The sequence below is a fragment of the Equus quagga genome, chromosome 6, assembly GCF_021613505.1.
Source record: "Equus quagga isolate Etosha38 chromosome 6, UCLA_HA_Equagga_1.0, whole genome shotgun sequence".
NCBI lineage: Eukaryota > Metazoa > Chordata > Mammalia > Perissodactyla > Equidae > Equus > Equus quagga.
Genome location: NC_060272.1, coordinates 36,023,594 through 36,040,043, shown reverse-complemented (window position 1 = coordinate 36,040,043; position 16,450 = coordinate 36,023,594). Strand labels below are relative to the sequence as shown.

The 16,450-nt window shown below is 35.5% G+C and overlaps 1 protein-coding gene across 1 annotated transcript in view; it reads left to right on the top strand.

The window, feature by feature from the left end:
- Window positions 1-16,450, top strand: part of PIBF1 (progesterone immunomodulatory binding factor 1) — a 178,202-nt gene that overhangs the window by 85,634 nt on the left and 76,118 nt on the right. The window contains exons 11-12 of the mRNA XM_046664027.1: window positions 3,503-3,668; window positions 9,114-9,264. Coding sequence (XP_046519983.1) covers window positions 3,503-3,668; window positions 9,114-9,264 — 317 coding nt within the window. The remainder of the gene's footprint in view (window positions 1-3,502; window positions 3,669-9,113; window positions 9,265-16,450) is intronic.

Below are 16,450 nucleotides of genomic sequence, written 5' to 3'. Positions count from 1 at the left end.
CAAATGTAGCATAAAGAGTAAGCTAGCCACATTTGGGGCCTTGATGACATGGCTGTGAGGACAGTTGGAGATCCTGATTATACTTTAACTTGACCTCTTAAAGTTACTATGATGAATCAGAATGTCAAACCTAAAGTTGTTAACATGTGAATAATATTGACTTAGTTCAAATCAGATGTTCACATTAACGGGATGAGATGAGAAGTCTGAGTCAGTGAAGTAAAATGTGACAGGTTATATTAGCAAAACAAGTTAAGAGTGAGTTACCTGAAACTGTCACGCTATGCTCTTGTCGTCCCCATTCCTCACTGCTGCAATGGCTTTGCAGCTGTAATGTTTCTTCAGCATTTTCACAGTTCAATTTAGCAAATTAAAATAATAGTAATTATAACAAAAGCATAATGGTTTGAGGCAGATTCTTTCACTGTATAAACAACATGAGGATAGATTAGTCCTTTAGAATTATCACTTGATTTATAGAAATAGCAATTTATTACACTTAGTATTCTCAGTTTTCTAGGAGATACCTATTGTTATTTAGCTTTTCAATTTAGAGGAAGAATAATAGTGCTGAAAGTAACTTTCAAGTGCCATATAATGAATGAAAAGTGCAGGTGGGATCTAAAAGCTTAAGTCATTAATTTCCTATTTGGAGTTGGCGTTGATCTCAGAGTTACTCACGATGTCCTGAATCCATAAAAAGGCAAACTTTACAGTTTAATCTTTTCAAAATAAGTTATTTTAAAGATCAATATCACTTTTTAAATGACTTATCCAGAATTTATTTCAGTAATATGATCTAGTGTGTCCCATAGTTTAGCATACAAAATAGGTATGGATTTCACACGTTTTATACATTTATATTTATAAAACAATTTACCCCAGGGAGTACAGGGACATTTTCATGTCAATAAAATAGTGAATTAATGAATTTTTGAGTAAAATAATTTTTTACTACCTCACACTCACAAGGATCAAAAAGAGACAATGATAAATTTTGATAAGGATGTGGAGAAATTGCTACCCTCATAATTACTGGTGAGAATGTAAAGTAGAGCAACCACATTGGAAAGCAGTTTGGCAGTTCCTCAAAAAGTTAAAACTCGAGTGAACATTTGACCTAGTTCTTTTCCTAGGTATATAACCAAGAGAAATGAAACATGTTTACACAAAAACTTGTATGCAGATATTCATAGCAGCATTCTTCATAGTAGCCAAGAAGTGGAAACAACCCAAATGTCCATCAGCTAATGAATGGATAAACAAAATGTGGTATATCCATACAATGGAATATTATTCAGCCATAAATTCATGCTACAACATGGATGAACTGTGAAAACATCAGAAGACCATGTGTTATATGATTCCATTTATGTGAAATGTCCAGAGTAAGCAAATCCATAGAGACAGAAAGTAGATTAGTAGTTTTGAGGGCCTGGGGGGAGAGGGAAATGTGGGGTGGCTGCTAAATGGACATGGAATTTGTAATCAGATAGTGGTGATGTACAATTTTGTGAATATACTAAGAACTATAAAAAGTGAAATGTACACTTTAAAAGAGTGAACTTTATGGTATGTATATTATGTCTCAATAAAAAAATTATCACCGTTTGCCTGTCCGTATAAAAAGGCATTTTTAAAATCAAATTGTAATAAGTTTTATATATATATACTTAATGCTAGAACTTTCCAAAAAGCTAAACACAGAAGCTGACATTCACCTTAAAGCCTTGCTATATATTAAGGAATGTGTACCAATATGCACTGAATGGAACTTCCACCAATTTGAACGTGAGATGCTTTCCCCAAAGATAAGAGTGCCAAGAGTGAGGTAGCCTATAGCAAATAGCTAATGCCCGTCTTCTCTGCTTATACTTTGAACATTATTATTATTGTCACTTGCAAGAGTGAAATGACCTTTAAAAAACATTCGAAAGTTTTCCTGACCTCAGTGTCAGAATATCATGTACTAGTGGAAAGATCATTGCTATAGAGTCAAATATAGCTGAAATTTACTAGCAGCTCTTCCTGTTAAGAAATTATTTGAGGAGACTGGCCCAGTGGCATAGTGGTTAAGTTCACATGCTCTGCTTCAGCCGCGCAGGGTTTGCCAGTTTGGATGCCAGGCATGGACCTGTGCACTGCTTGTCAAACCATGCCGTGGTCAGGCATTGCACATAAAAAGTAGAAGAAGATGGGCTTGGATGTTAGCTCAGGGCCAGTCTTCCTCAGCAAAAAAAAAACAAGGAGGATTGATGGTGGATATTAGCTCAGGGCTAATCTTCCTCAAAAAAAAAAAAGAAATTATTTGACATTTCTGAGCTCAGGTTCCTCATCTGCAAAATACCTAATAGGGTTGTTGTAAGGATTAGAGATACCACGAACAAAAAGTCTGTGCTTTCTGCTTCTCTGCCCTACACATACTCTTGTTTCTAACCCCTACAACACTTCTCACCCCAAACTTCCTCCTGCCACACACACACACACACACACACCCCCACACACACACCCCTATACAAAGTGAGTAAAGTCTCCTTCCTGTATGTTCCCAGTGAACCTAGGGATTACCCTATTGAAGCACTCAGCATCTTCTGTTGAATTTTCATGTTTATTTGCCTATCTTCCCCAGAAAACTAAGTTCTTTAAGGGGGGAAAAACCATATTTTGTCTACCATTGTATTCACATTTACCTAACATAGTGACTAGCTCAATAAATATTTGAATAAATGAATTTTAGTAACATATCTAGCCTTATACTGGGTCCGTAATAGCTCCATGAAAAGGTATAGCATGTCTGTGTTTTGCTTTCTGTTAGAACATCATCAACCTGAAGCATTTTCAAATTTATAGCATGTAGTGCTTTCTATGTTAAGTGGAAATGTTTTTATTACTAGTTATACCTATCTAATGAAGAGAATATTCCTTACCTGTGTTGTAATAGACTGCTTGTTATATATTTATCTTTGAAATTTGCACATTATGTTTTCTTATAATATCCAAATATATGCATTTACTAACTTTAAAATTTATTTTATAAGTATATCAAGAATTTGCAGTTTAATGTGCATATTTCATGCCATTCTTCTCCATCTGACATTATTTAGACTTAGAATGAAATAGCAAGCTTGGAAACAATGCTGTAGATTTAAGAAGGTCTATGAAATTTATAGAAATTAAATCATTTTAAGCAATATAGCTGAAACTTGCTCTTACCATTTTTTGTTTTAAATGTCTTCAAAATAATAATAATAGACAGACTAATTATTTCTGGATGGACGGAATGAAAGTAAGAGAACAGTAGAGGAAGTTTAAATGGTATAATTTGTTCTGTGGACTTAGCACATTTCCTTACATACCCCTATCTAAATTATTTACAGAAGCTTTGCTGAATAAATATGTTATTAACTGCATAATAATAGGATATGGAAAAAGTAAAGTAATGCTTATGTTTATATAAATCATCGAGATTTCTATAGTCTCGTAACCATTCTGCTTCTTTCAGGTACAGGGAACTACAACTTAGTGCAGAAAGCAAAGTAACAGAATTTCTCCATCAAAGTAAATTAAAATCGTTTGAAAGTGAACGTGTTCAACTTATACAAGAGGAAACTGCAAGAAATCTCACACACTGTCAAATGGAATGTGAGAAATATCAGAAAAAATTGGAGGTACATGTACAAGCTTTTCTTTTAAAATTAGCATAGCCTATAAGGTCCGTAAGTACAAGGTCTATATCATATTGAGCTTTTTTTCTCCTATGGGACCTGGCACTGTCCTGCAATACACACACACAAAAAAGAAATACATATTTCAGAAAGAAGTGTACCAAAAAGGACTGGAATTATTAGAAAACCAAAAAATGGAAAAAGATCTTATTAGCAATAGCAATCAAAAATATATAAACACTTGAAATATTTTCAATAAGAACAGTACAGAGCCTGTATCAAGAAAAGGCTAGAATTTAACCATCTTTCTGTGTATTCAGTATTATATAGTTTTCATCAAGTGATATTATATATTCATTTCTAATCAAATGCTAGCATTTTTTTAACTGAAAAAACAATTCTATAGTACAACCAAAAGAAAAAAAGAATACTTGATATTTTTAGAGAAGATATTTAAAAAGAAATAATGAAAGGAAATATATTTCATATTTTAAAATGCATTCTGAGGCAAGAATAATTAAAACAGAGAAAAGAAGTCTACAAATGGTATAAAGCTCAAAAAGACGTTCACATAAATTCAAGAATTTATTCATGGTAAAGGTTATATTTCAACTCAGTGGGGAAAGATGAATTGGACAATAAATGGAGCTGTGATAATCACTTGAGAATTTAGAGAAAATAGTTGGATTTAGACTTCACACCATGTACCAAAATAAAACTCAGATCCTAAGCTAAATGTAAATACAGAAGCATAAAACTATTAGAAGTAAAAACTGATGAAATTTTATATTACATCAGTTTGGGGATTAATCTGTTAATCTATTGATTAAAGTAGGGGGGAAAGTAATGTAGGAAAAGTAAAAAGTAAAACCTTTAACACCTTCTGTATGTTTTAAAAAAGAGTGAATTCGGTGCTGGCCCAGTGGTATAGTGGTTAAGTTCGCATGCTGTGCTTTGGCAACCCGGGATTCGCAGGTTTGGATCCTGGGCACAAACCTACGCACCGCTTATCAAGCCATGCTTTAGTGGCATCCCACATACAAAATAGGAGAAAATTGGCACAGATGTTAGCTTAGGGACAATCTTCCTCAAGCGTTATATATGTGTTATATATGAGAAAGGGCCTATGTCCTTAATTTTAAAAGATCTCTTACCAGGAGAACATAGATTCTTTTATTCTAGATAAATAGGTGGAAAGAAGGAACAGACCATTTCTAAGAAAAGAAATGCAGATTGCTAAGATATAGATGAAAATATGTATTCTCCTTAAAAATTAAAGAAATATAAATTTAAGCTTTTTTCACCTTTATATAAATCTATTTGTTGTTTTTAAAGTGCTGGCCAGAGTACCCTTAAATATGAAATCTCCTGCAGTTAGACAATGGAATGTCCTTTCTGGAGGACAATATGGTAATCTTTGTTAAAGTCCTTAAAAGTTAATCCTGTCGTTTTAGTTAACAGAATTGTACATAAAGAAATAATAAGAGAAGCTTATAAAGGTTTACATTAATGGTGTACATCACAGCATTAATTTATTGTGGTGAAAATTGGAAGTAACTGTCCAACAGTAGAGAATTAAACAATTTTCAATTAGTATCTTATAAATTATATGTTTATCTTTATTCATGCATTGTATGATTACATGGAATAATTTTCTTGAACATATCAGATTTTGAGGGAATGCTTATTAAAAATTGAATGAAAGATGCAGTAATGTCATTTGCATGCTTAATTAGCTAATGATATAAGTATTCATTGCAGTAATCTCTCAGAGATTACGTTTCTGAAAAGTACCTGATAAGTAAAACTAAGATTAGCAAGATAAAGGGTCTCACAGAAAATGAAGCCTTAGGGAAAAACATAAAAAAAGATGTTAAATACATACATATTTAAGGAAATAGAAGCAAAAGTTGTAGATGGTGTCTACTTCTAAAATCTTTTGAGTACTTAAAACTTTTTCACACACCTTCAGGAGACTGCTGCAGTCGTAGGCTCCTATGGCAGATTCTCCCTATATTTCCCATCAGACCATATTAGCTTAGCTCTGATTTGGAATTTATCATTTGCAAGTTATGTTTTTCATGGTTTAAATTTCATAATTCCTAGCAAAATGCCTTTCCTTTTCCTTTTCACATTGGATGATTTTGCTTAACGGTGTGTCTTGGAGTGGGGCCGGGGCTGGGGCTTATATATAGAAAGAAAGAGAAGCACTTCCTCTCTCTCTCTGCACTTCTGAAACAAACATTTCACTAAACCATACTTTACGACATACAGTGCTTATGTTTTCTAGACGGTTCTATTTTATTATTTTTAGCTGGTTGCAATCCAAATTGATTTCATGACCTCCTAAAGATCGCAACGTGTATTATGAAAACCACTCTCCCATAGAACTACCCACTTTGGTCTGTCGATGCAGATGACTAGTAATTATTGTGTTCTTTTGTGTAAAGGTCTTATATAAACAAAAACCTTTGCGAAAAATATTATGATTCTAAAAGCTCTGGTTGATAAAACTGAGACTTTAGGGGAATGTCTTTACATTTTTTCCTCTGTTAAACTGGGAGCCTTGAGAGGACAGGGACTATTCATTTATCATTGTGTCACCAATACCTAACATAGTGCCTTGCTCAAGGTGGAGGCTCAATAAATATTTAATGAGTGAAAGGATGGTTTGATGAATGCTAATATAGTACCATTGTTTGAATCCATTTTTCTGAAATATTAGAAGATGGTAAGACAATTCTTATTTATAGTGAATTTAGAAATAATTTTTGGGGGCCAGCCCAGTGGCACAGCGGTTAAATTCACACATTCCGCTTCGGCGGCCCAGGGTTCGCTGGTTCCGATCCTGGGTGCAGACATGGCACCACTTGGCATGCCATGCTGTGATAGGCATCCCACATATAAAGTAGAGGAAGATGGGCACAGATGTTAGCTCAGGGCCAGTCTTCGTCAGCAAAAAGAGGAGGATTGGCAGGAGTTAGCTCAGAGCTAATCTTCCTCCAAAAAAAAAAAAAAGAATTTTTGTGAGTAAAGATTTTTATAATTATATACTTTTCTGTGGCTTTTACCCAATATTCTCATTGATTTATAACTTGGGGACAGTTTATTTTATTTTTTCTTAATTATCAATTGGCAAAGGCTCCCAAAACGCTGGCTCTATATTTTTGTCTCTTTTTAAAGCAATTGTTGACCTATAATTTTGTATTGTCATTCATTTTATGTGTAATGATATATTTTATATATAATTTTAGATAATTTTTATTGTTATTCTGTTATTTAAGGGAAGGAAATATCCACTGTGAGAACTCGATATTTAATGGATTCCTAAAAGCAATCGACCTATTTTATGCATTCATGTTTAAACTCAAATGTGCATATATTGGGTTTTCCTAAAGAAACTTTAATATAATAGCCTTCTATACTTCCAATAATCAAATTCTTCTTTGACTTTTCAGCAACAGTAATAAATTTATTCATAGCAGCCACTCAGAGAAATCCATAGTAAAAGGGAATTTTTCACCATGGGGTACAGAGGCGTTGGAAGATACCCCAAACCGGAAGTTTCTGGGGATCACTCCCCTTTGTTATGAAGAGAGAATTTTAAATTGTATCTCTCAATTTAATGCTGCTTTTAAATCTCTTCCTAAAATATTTTATGAAATGTCCCATCTTTCACATTTTGATTCTTTATGTCTTTAGATATCCATTTCTGTAGTTTTTGTGTAGTGTTTTTGTTGGGGGAAGTGGGGTACAAATGAACAGTATTACCTGTGCTATGGGAGTAGTCATTTAACACTATTCTTACTGATCTTCTCTTTTGACAGTAGAATTAATTAGTGTCGTCAGCCACCAGATTCTTAATAAATTACATCCCAATATAATGAACTTTATGAAAGCCCCAGATTGTTTCACTGAGCAGTGATTTTGTTATAATGAATTAATGTCTCTAGAAAACACATTCCCAGTCAGCAAGAATAAAGAAGAAATAATGCTAAAACATGAATTTTCTTTTTCTGACCCAATCAGGGACACTAGAAATCATCTTACAAATATTATTCCCATGTTATTATTTCTCCACCCTCCAAAGGAATGTATTTGGAGGGTGGAGGATAATGTTTAGTTTACTTTGGGGGGAAGTTTTGATGGAAATAATTGAAGGAAATGAGATGGAATAGATTACGGAAAATTAAATTCTAATTTCTATTTGTTAAAAACTGTAAATAGCTCTTCTGCATCTCCTCCTTTTTCCACATCACAGAAAGCACACAATCACATGCTTTTGTTGAGGTGAACTTTATGTCATTAGAGAAAATAAGATGTCTTCAAAATTGTCTAGTTATGGAGAATGCAGGATAATTAAATCAGTGGATCTCTATTTCTATGAGCTATTTAATACAAAGTTCTCATAATTGTATTTCTTACAGTAGTAATAGTATTTTTCAACACTTACGATGTTCTAGGCACTCTGCGAAGTACTGTGAATTGTGAATTTATCATCTCATTTAATCCTACCAACAATATTTTGGGGTAGGCCTAGAGGATAAGCAATTGCCTTAGATCACAACTAATAAACGTTAAAGCCAGGACTGAAGTCCAAATACTTTCTGGCTCCAAACCATATTCTTAACTATAATATTTTATTGCTTCTCAGAAAATACTACAATACTTATGCTGTGTTAGGAAGCAGGTGTAATACCACTCCAGAATTTAGTCTGTACTATTAAGTAAACTTTCTAGACAATTGGAATCTAATTTAAGCATTAAAACATTTCTTTGTCACTAGAAATGTCTCCTTTTTTAGTGAATTCGTTATCATCAAAGTGATTCCTTCAATGAGTTACCTTGAAGAAGACAAGATTTTTGTTCTTACCCACAATAACTTCAATTTCAATGCCTTTTGTATCTCCTTTTTATGTATTTTTTAATCCTTTTTTCTATACAAAGGCATTTTCTGATACTGCCCCAAGTAGCACTTCACATTGCATTTTGATTTGCTGCTTTGAATTTTTCAGGTAAGAGTAAATGAAATAAGCTCCGATGGAAAGCTGAAGGGCTCGTTATGAGTATATCGTTTTTACCCACAGCTTTGTCAGGCTCTCTTAAATAACCATGATTGCCCGAGAAATGGCCTCTGTGGCATTATTACGTTTTTTGAATTCTAACAAGCAAATGCTAGTCTTACTCATAACTATTTTAAATTTTAAGTTTGTTTTTTATTCAGTTTATGCAATAAAATGCTTTGTAATTTTCAGTTTAAAACAACTGAATGATTTACCTTAGAAATAAATATATTTTACTCCCTCAGTCATCTCAATTGAGCTACTTTCTCTTCATATTTAAATCATTAAAAAATAAGAGAAAAAGCTAAAAATATCTTGTATCACATTTTGGCTAACCGTTAACCTATTTAATTCTGCCTTTGCAATTTTTTTCTTCCACTATTAGGTTTTAACTAAAGAATTTTATAGTCTCCAAGCCTCTTCTGAAAAACGCATTACTGAACTTCAAGCACAGAACTCTGAACATCAAGCAAGACTAGACATTTATGAGAAATTGGAAAAAGAGCTCGATGAAATAATAATGCAAACAGCAGAAAGTAAGTCTCCCACCACCCCACATACACAGCTCTTTTTTCTGGCAGGAGAATGAACCTGGTCTCGTTTCTAAAACTGCTTTGGTATATTTCTTTAAAATGTGATTGATGACCTATTTTTAAAAATATTTGATATTTTAATAATTATTAAATCTTAATTCCAGTAGTTGAGATCAGAAAAAAATAGGTTAACTATGATAGATTTTATCTTTTCACTTATTTAGTTCACTCCTTCAACAATTCTTAAGTGTTTACATATGCCAGGATCTGGGGATATGTAGTTCATGCAATAATTCTTGCTTACAGGGGTTCCTAGTCTAGTCAACTGGGAGAGACAAACATATTAACAGATAAAGTAGTGAGATAAGTGCTGTTAGTAAGAGATAGGCAGTTCTCTGTGGCAGTGCAAAAGAGATGAGTTAATTCTGCCTTGGAGGTGAGAAATACCCAAGAGGGGAGGTGACACTTGAGTCAATCTTAAAGGACAGATAGAAATTCATTGACTGTACTATATAATCTTTGACCTTTAATTTCTACTCCTTTTTTCCCCTCTTATTATGCTATCTCCCTATGTTGTCCCTGACTTTAAGGAAGTGTTTTAAATCAACATTTCACCACTGACTGAGGTGTTTGCTACAGTACATTATTTTTGTTCAAAAGTCTGAAATATCAATAGCATTCTTATAAAAGTGAGTTTAAACTTCAGTTGAAGTTGAATCTATTTGAGGTACATTTTCTTGTAAGGACTATATTATATTTATAGGCCAATTTAAGAAAAACTTCTATTTCATTCCTATCATTGTCTTTTTTCCATTTCCAAGGTCAGTGTCTGATAACTGCAATAGTTTCCAGATTATTTTCAGTTTCTTCACTGGAGTCAGAGTAATCTTTATAAAATACAGATTTGATCATACCATATACCTGCTTTAATGCCTCTCTATCATCTTCTTAAGACATCGTAAATTTGTAAGACGTCGTAAATTTGACAAAAGGCAAATTCCTTAGCCTGACTTTTTATTAGACTCTTATCTTTCTACTTTTCATACTTTGCCATTCCCTGTCATATCATATTATTTTGAAAGTTCCATACTCTTATCTCCATAACTTTGCATACGTCCCTTTGTCTAAACAAATTAGGAGTAGAAGGAAACTTCCTCAATTTGATAAAAGATATCCACAAAAAACCTATAGCTAATATCATACCCAATGATGAAGTATTAAATGCTTTCTCTGTAAGAGAGAGAACAAGACAAGGATTTCTATTTTCATAACTTATAGTAAACATTGTATTTGAGCTCCTAGCCAGAATAATACGGCAAGAAAGAAAAAAGATATATAAAGATCAGAAAGAAAGACTAAGACTATTTTCAGATTATAAAACAACCACTAACACTGATAAGTAAATTTAACAGGCTATAAAGTAATTGCACAAAAATGTACTAGAAACAGACAATAGGAAAAGGAAATTTTTTTTTTTTATTATTAATGTTATGATAGATTACAACCTTGTGAGATTTCAGTTGTACATTTTTGTTAGTCATGTTGTGGGTACACCACTTCCCCCTCCGTACCCTCCCCCCACCCCCCCTTTTCCCTGGTAACCACCGATCAGATCTCCTTCTCAATATACTAATTTCCACCTATGAGTGGAGTCATATAGAGTTCGTCTTTCTCTGACTGACTTATTTCGCTTAACATAATGCCCTCGAGGTCCATCCACGTTGTTGTGAATGGGCCAATTTCGTCTTTTTTTATGGCTGAGTAGTATTCCATTGTGTATATATACCACAACTTCTTTATCCAATCATCAGTTTCTGGGCATGTAGGCTGGTTCCACGTCTTGGCTATTGTAAATAATGCTGCGATGAACATAGGGGTGCAACGGACTCTTGAGATATCTGATATCAGGTTCTTAGGATAGATACCCAGTAATGGGATGGCTGGGTCATAGGGTATTTCTATTTTTAACTTTTTGAGAACTCTCCATACTGTTTTCCATAGTGGCTGTACCAGTTTGCATTCCCACCAACAGTGTATGAGGGTTCCTCTTTCTCCACAACCTCTCCAACATTTGTCGTTCTTGGTTTTGGATGTTTATGCCAATCTAACGGGGGTAAGGTGATATCTTAGTGTAGTTTTGATTTGCATTTCCCTGATGATTAGTGATGATGAACATCTTTTCATGTGTCTATTGGCCATATTCATATCTTCTTTTGAGAAATGTCTGTTCATGTCCTCTGCCCATTTTTTGATCGGGTTGTTTGTTTTTTTGTTGTTAAGCAGTGTGAGTTCTTTGTATATTATGGAGATTAACCCTTTGTCGGATAAGTGGCTTGTAAATATTTTTTCCCAATTAGTGAGCTGTTTTTTTGTTTCAATCCTGTTTTCCCTTGCCTTGAAGAAGCTCTTTAGTCTGATGAAGTCCCATTTGTTTATTCTTTCTATTGTTTCCCTCAACTGAGGAGTTACAGTGTCCAAAAAGATTCTTTTGAAACTGATGTCAAAGAGTGTACTGCCTATATTCTCTTCCAAAAGACTTATTGTCTCAGGCCTAATCTTTAGGTCTTTGATCCATTTTGAGTTTATTTTGGTGTGTGGTGAAAAAGAATGGTCAATTTTCAATCTTTTGCATGTGGCTGTCCAGTTTTCCCAGCACCATTTGTTGAAGAGACTTTCTTTTCTCCATTGTAGGCCCTCTGCTCCTTTGTCGAAGATTAGCTGTCCATAGATGTGTGGTTTTATCTCTGGGCTTTCAATTCTGTTCCATTGATCTGTGGACCTGTTTTTGTACCAGTACCATGCTGTTTTGATCACTGTAGCTTTGTAGTATGTTTTGAAATCGGGGATTGTGATTCCGCCGGCTTTGTTTTCCTTGCTCAGGATTGCTTTAGCAATTCGCGGTCTTTTGTTCCCCCATATGAATTTTAGGATTGTTTGTTCAATTTCTGTGAAGAATGTTCTTGGGATTCTGACTGGGATAGCATTGAATCTGTATATTGCTTTAGGTAGTATGGACATTTTAACTATGTTTATTCTTCCAATCCATGTGCAAGGAATGTTTTTCCATCTCTTTATGTCATCGCCTATTTCTTTCAAGAAAGTCTTGTAGTTTTCATTGTATAGATCCTTCACTTCCTTGGTTAAGTTTATCCCAAGGTATTTTATTCTTTTCGTTGCGATTGTGAATGGGATAGAGTTCTTGAGTTCTTTTTCTGTTAGTTTATTGTTAGTGTATAGAAATGCTACTGATTTATGCACGTTAATTTTATACCCTGCTACTTTGCTGTAGTTGTTGATTATTTCTAATAGTTTTTCTGTGGATTCTTTGGGGTTTTCTATGTATAAGATCATGTCGTCTGCAAACAACGAGAGTTTTACTTCTTCGTTACCTATTTGGATTCCTTTTATTTCTTTTTCCTGCCGAATTGCTCTGGCCAGCACCTCCAGTACTATGTTGAATAGGAGTGGTGAAAGTGGGCACCCTTGTCTTGTTCCTGTCCTCAGAGGGATGGCTTTCAGCTTTTGTCCATTGAGTATGATGTTGGCTGTGGGTCTATCATATATGGCCTTTATTATGTTGAGGTACTTTCCTTCTATACCCATTTTACTGAGGGTTTTTATCATAAATGGGTGTTGGATCTTGTCGAATGCTTTCTCTGCATCTATTGAGATGATCATGTGGTTTTTGTTTTTCATTTTGTTGATGTAGTGTATCACGTTGATTGACTTGTGGATGTTGAACCATCCCTGTGTCCCTGGTATAAATCCCACTTGATCATGGTGTATAATCTTTTTGATGTATTGCTGTAATCGGTTTGCCAAAATTTTGTTGAGGATTTTTGCATCTATGTTCATCAGTGATATTGGCCTGTAGTTCTCCTTCTTTGTGTTGTCCTTGTCAGGTTTGGGGATCAGAGTGATGTTGGCTTCATAGAATGTGTTAGGGAGTTCTCCGTCTTTCTCAATTTTCTGGAACAGTTTGAGGAGAATAGGTATTAAGTCTTCTTTGAATGTTTGGTAGAATTCTCCAGAGAAGCCGTCTGGTCCTGGACTCTTGTTTTTGGGGAGGTTTTTGATTACCGTTTCTATTTCCTTACTTGTGATTGGTCTATTCAGATTCTCCATTTCTTCCTGATTCAGTTTGGGGAGATTGTAGAAGTCTAGGAATTTGTCCATTTCTTCCAGGTTGTTCAATTTGTTGGCATATAGTTTTTCATAGTATTCTCTTATGATCTCTTGTATTTCATTGGTATCTGTTGTGATTTCTCCTCTGTCATTCCTGATTTTATTAATTTGCGATTTCTCTCTTCTTTTCTTGGTGAGTCTGGCTAGGGGTTTGTCAATTTTGTTAATTCTTTCGAAGAACCAACTCTTTGTTTCATTGATCCTTTCTATTGTTTTTTTTGTGTCAATATCGTTTATTTCTGCTCTTATTTTTATTATTTCCCTCCTTCTACTGACTCTGGGCTTTGTTTGTTCTTCTTTTTCTAGTTCTGTTAGGTGTCGTTTGAGGTTGCTTATGTGAGCTTTTTCTTGTTTAGTGAGGTGAGCCTGTATTGCGATGAATTTCCCTCTTAGGACTGCTTTTGCTGCATCCCAAATGATTTGGTATGTCGTGTTCTCATTTTCATTTGTCTCCAGATAATATTTGATTTCTTCTTTAATTTCTTCAATGATCCATTGTTTGTTGAGAAGTGTGTTGTTTAGTCTCCACATTTTTGCACCTTTCTCTGCTTTTTTCTTGTAGTTGATTTCTAGTTTAATAGCGTTATGATCAGAAAAGTTGCTTGATATTATTTCAACTCTCTTGTATTTATTGATGTTTGCTTTGGTTCCCAAAATATGGTCAATCCTTGAGAATGTTCCATGTGCACTTGAGAAGAATGTGTAACCTGCTGTTTTTGGATGAAGTGTTCTATATATATCTATTAAGTCCATCTGGTCTAATTTTTCATTTAATTCTATTATTTCCTTGTTGATTTTCTGTCTGGATGTTCTGTCCATTGGTGTTAATGGTGTGTTGAGGTCCCCTACTATTATTGTATTGTTGTTGATGTCTTCTTTTAGTTCTATTAAGAGTTGCTTTACAAATTTTGGTGCTCCTGTGTTGGGTGCGTATATATTTATAAGTGTTATGTCTTCTTGGTGGAGAGTCCCTTTTATCATTATATACTGTCCCTCTTTATCTTTCTTTATCTGTTTTGCTTTGAAATCTACCTTGTCTGATATTAGTATAGCGACACCTGCTTTCTTTTGTTCATTATTAGCTTGGAGTATTGTTCTCCATCCCTTCACTCTGAGTCTGTGTTTGTCTTTGGGGCTGAGGTGTGTTTCCTGGAGGCAGCATATTGTTGGATCTTGTTCTTTGATCCATCCTGCCACTCTGTGTCTTTTGATTGGGGAGTTCAATCCATTTACATTTAGAGTGATTATTGAGACATGGGGGCCTACCACTCCCATTTTGTGTCTTGTTTTCCGGTTTTCTTCAGTTTCCTTTGTTTCTCGTCCCATGGTTTAATCTGTTCTGATGTAGAGCTGCTACTCTCTGTTGTTGTCCTTCTACTTATCTCCTCTGCTCTTGGTTTTGTAGCCCCTTTCCTTTTTTGGATTTTTCAGGAATGAGGGTTTTCCTGAGGATTTCCTGAAGAGGAGGTTTTGTGGCAATGAACTCCCTTAATTTTTGTTTATCTGGGAAAGTTTTTATTTCTCCATCGTATTTGAAGGATATTTTCGCTGGGTAGAGAATTCTCGGCTGTAGATTTTTGTCCTTCAGATTTTTGAATATATCATTCCACTCTCTTCTAGCCTGTAAAGTTTCTGCTGAGAAATCTGCTGATAGCCTGATGGGGGTTCCTTTGTAGGTTAGTTTCTTTTGCCTGGCTGTCCTTAATATTTTCTCCTTGTCGTTGACTTTTGCTAGCTTCACTACTATATGCCGTGGAGTTGGTCTTCTTGCATTGATAAAGTTTGGAGATCTATTGGCTTCTGTCACCTGAAGATCCATCTCCCTCACCAGATTTGGGAAGTTCTCAGCCATTATTTCTTTGAATAGGTTTTCTGCCCCTTTCTCCTTCTCTTCTCCCTCTGGTATACCTATAATCCTTACGTTGCATCTCCTAATTGTGTCTGATAATTCTCGGAGAGTTTCTTCATTTCTTTTAAGTCTTGCTTCTCTCTCCTCCTCTGCCTGCAACAATTCTATATTGCCATCTTCCAAATTGCTAATTCTTTCCTCCATATTATCGGCCCTACTGTTCAGAGCATCTAGATTTTTCTTAATCTCCTCTATTGTGTTCTTCATTTCCAATATTTCTGTTTGGTTCTTCTTTATCGTATCAAACTCTTTTGTGACATAGCTCCTGAACTCGTTGAGTTGTCGGTCAGACTTCTCTCTTAACTCATTGAGAATCTTAATGATGGCTGTTTTGAAGTCATCATCATTTAGGTTATATATCTCATTTTCTTTGGGATTGTTTTCTGTGTATTTGTTACTTTCTTTCTGTTCTGGAGATTTAATGTATTTTTTCATATTGCTTGATGTTGTTGATTTGTGCCTCCACATGGAGATAGAGTTTAGTTGCTCCTTTCACTTGTTTCACCTGCTGTGGTGGGGGGAGCATCTGTTTATACTTCACCAACCAGGAACCCTGTCCGTAGTTGCTAACTGGGCCTGGGCCCCTCTTCGTAGCCACAGTGGCCCTTTGGATTCCCTCCTCTGCCGTGGGGGCCGTCACAGGGGGGCTTCAGGCTGCAGGTGCCTACTGTTGCAGCCCACCTAGATGTGCTCTCTCCTTGGGGTCTGCAACGGTGTTATGGGCTTTTCCAGCGGCCAGGGGTGGGATCACTTATATTTGTCGCTCCGTTGCTGTCGGCACCCACCAAATCTCACTTGTCCTCTATGGGTCGCAGGAGAGCTATTGGCATCTTCTACAGTCTGTGGTTAGTTCACCTAGCTATGCTGCTTTTGCCCTGGGGTCTTCCAGCCTTGTGGCTGGCGGCTGGGTGCCTTCTACTGGTGCTGTGCAGAAGCTTTCCCTAAGGCTGCTGTGAGCCTGTAGGGTTTCCCCCTAGGCTACTAAGCTGGGTCTCTGGAACTCTCTCCAGCCCCAGTCCTCTCCGAGATCTCCGGCAATCCCTAGTCTCACGGGGCGGGCAACGGCAGCTGGGGGTCGCCCCGCCCTCTGGGCTT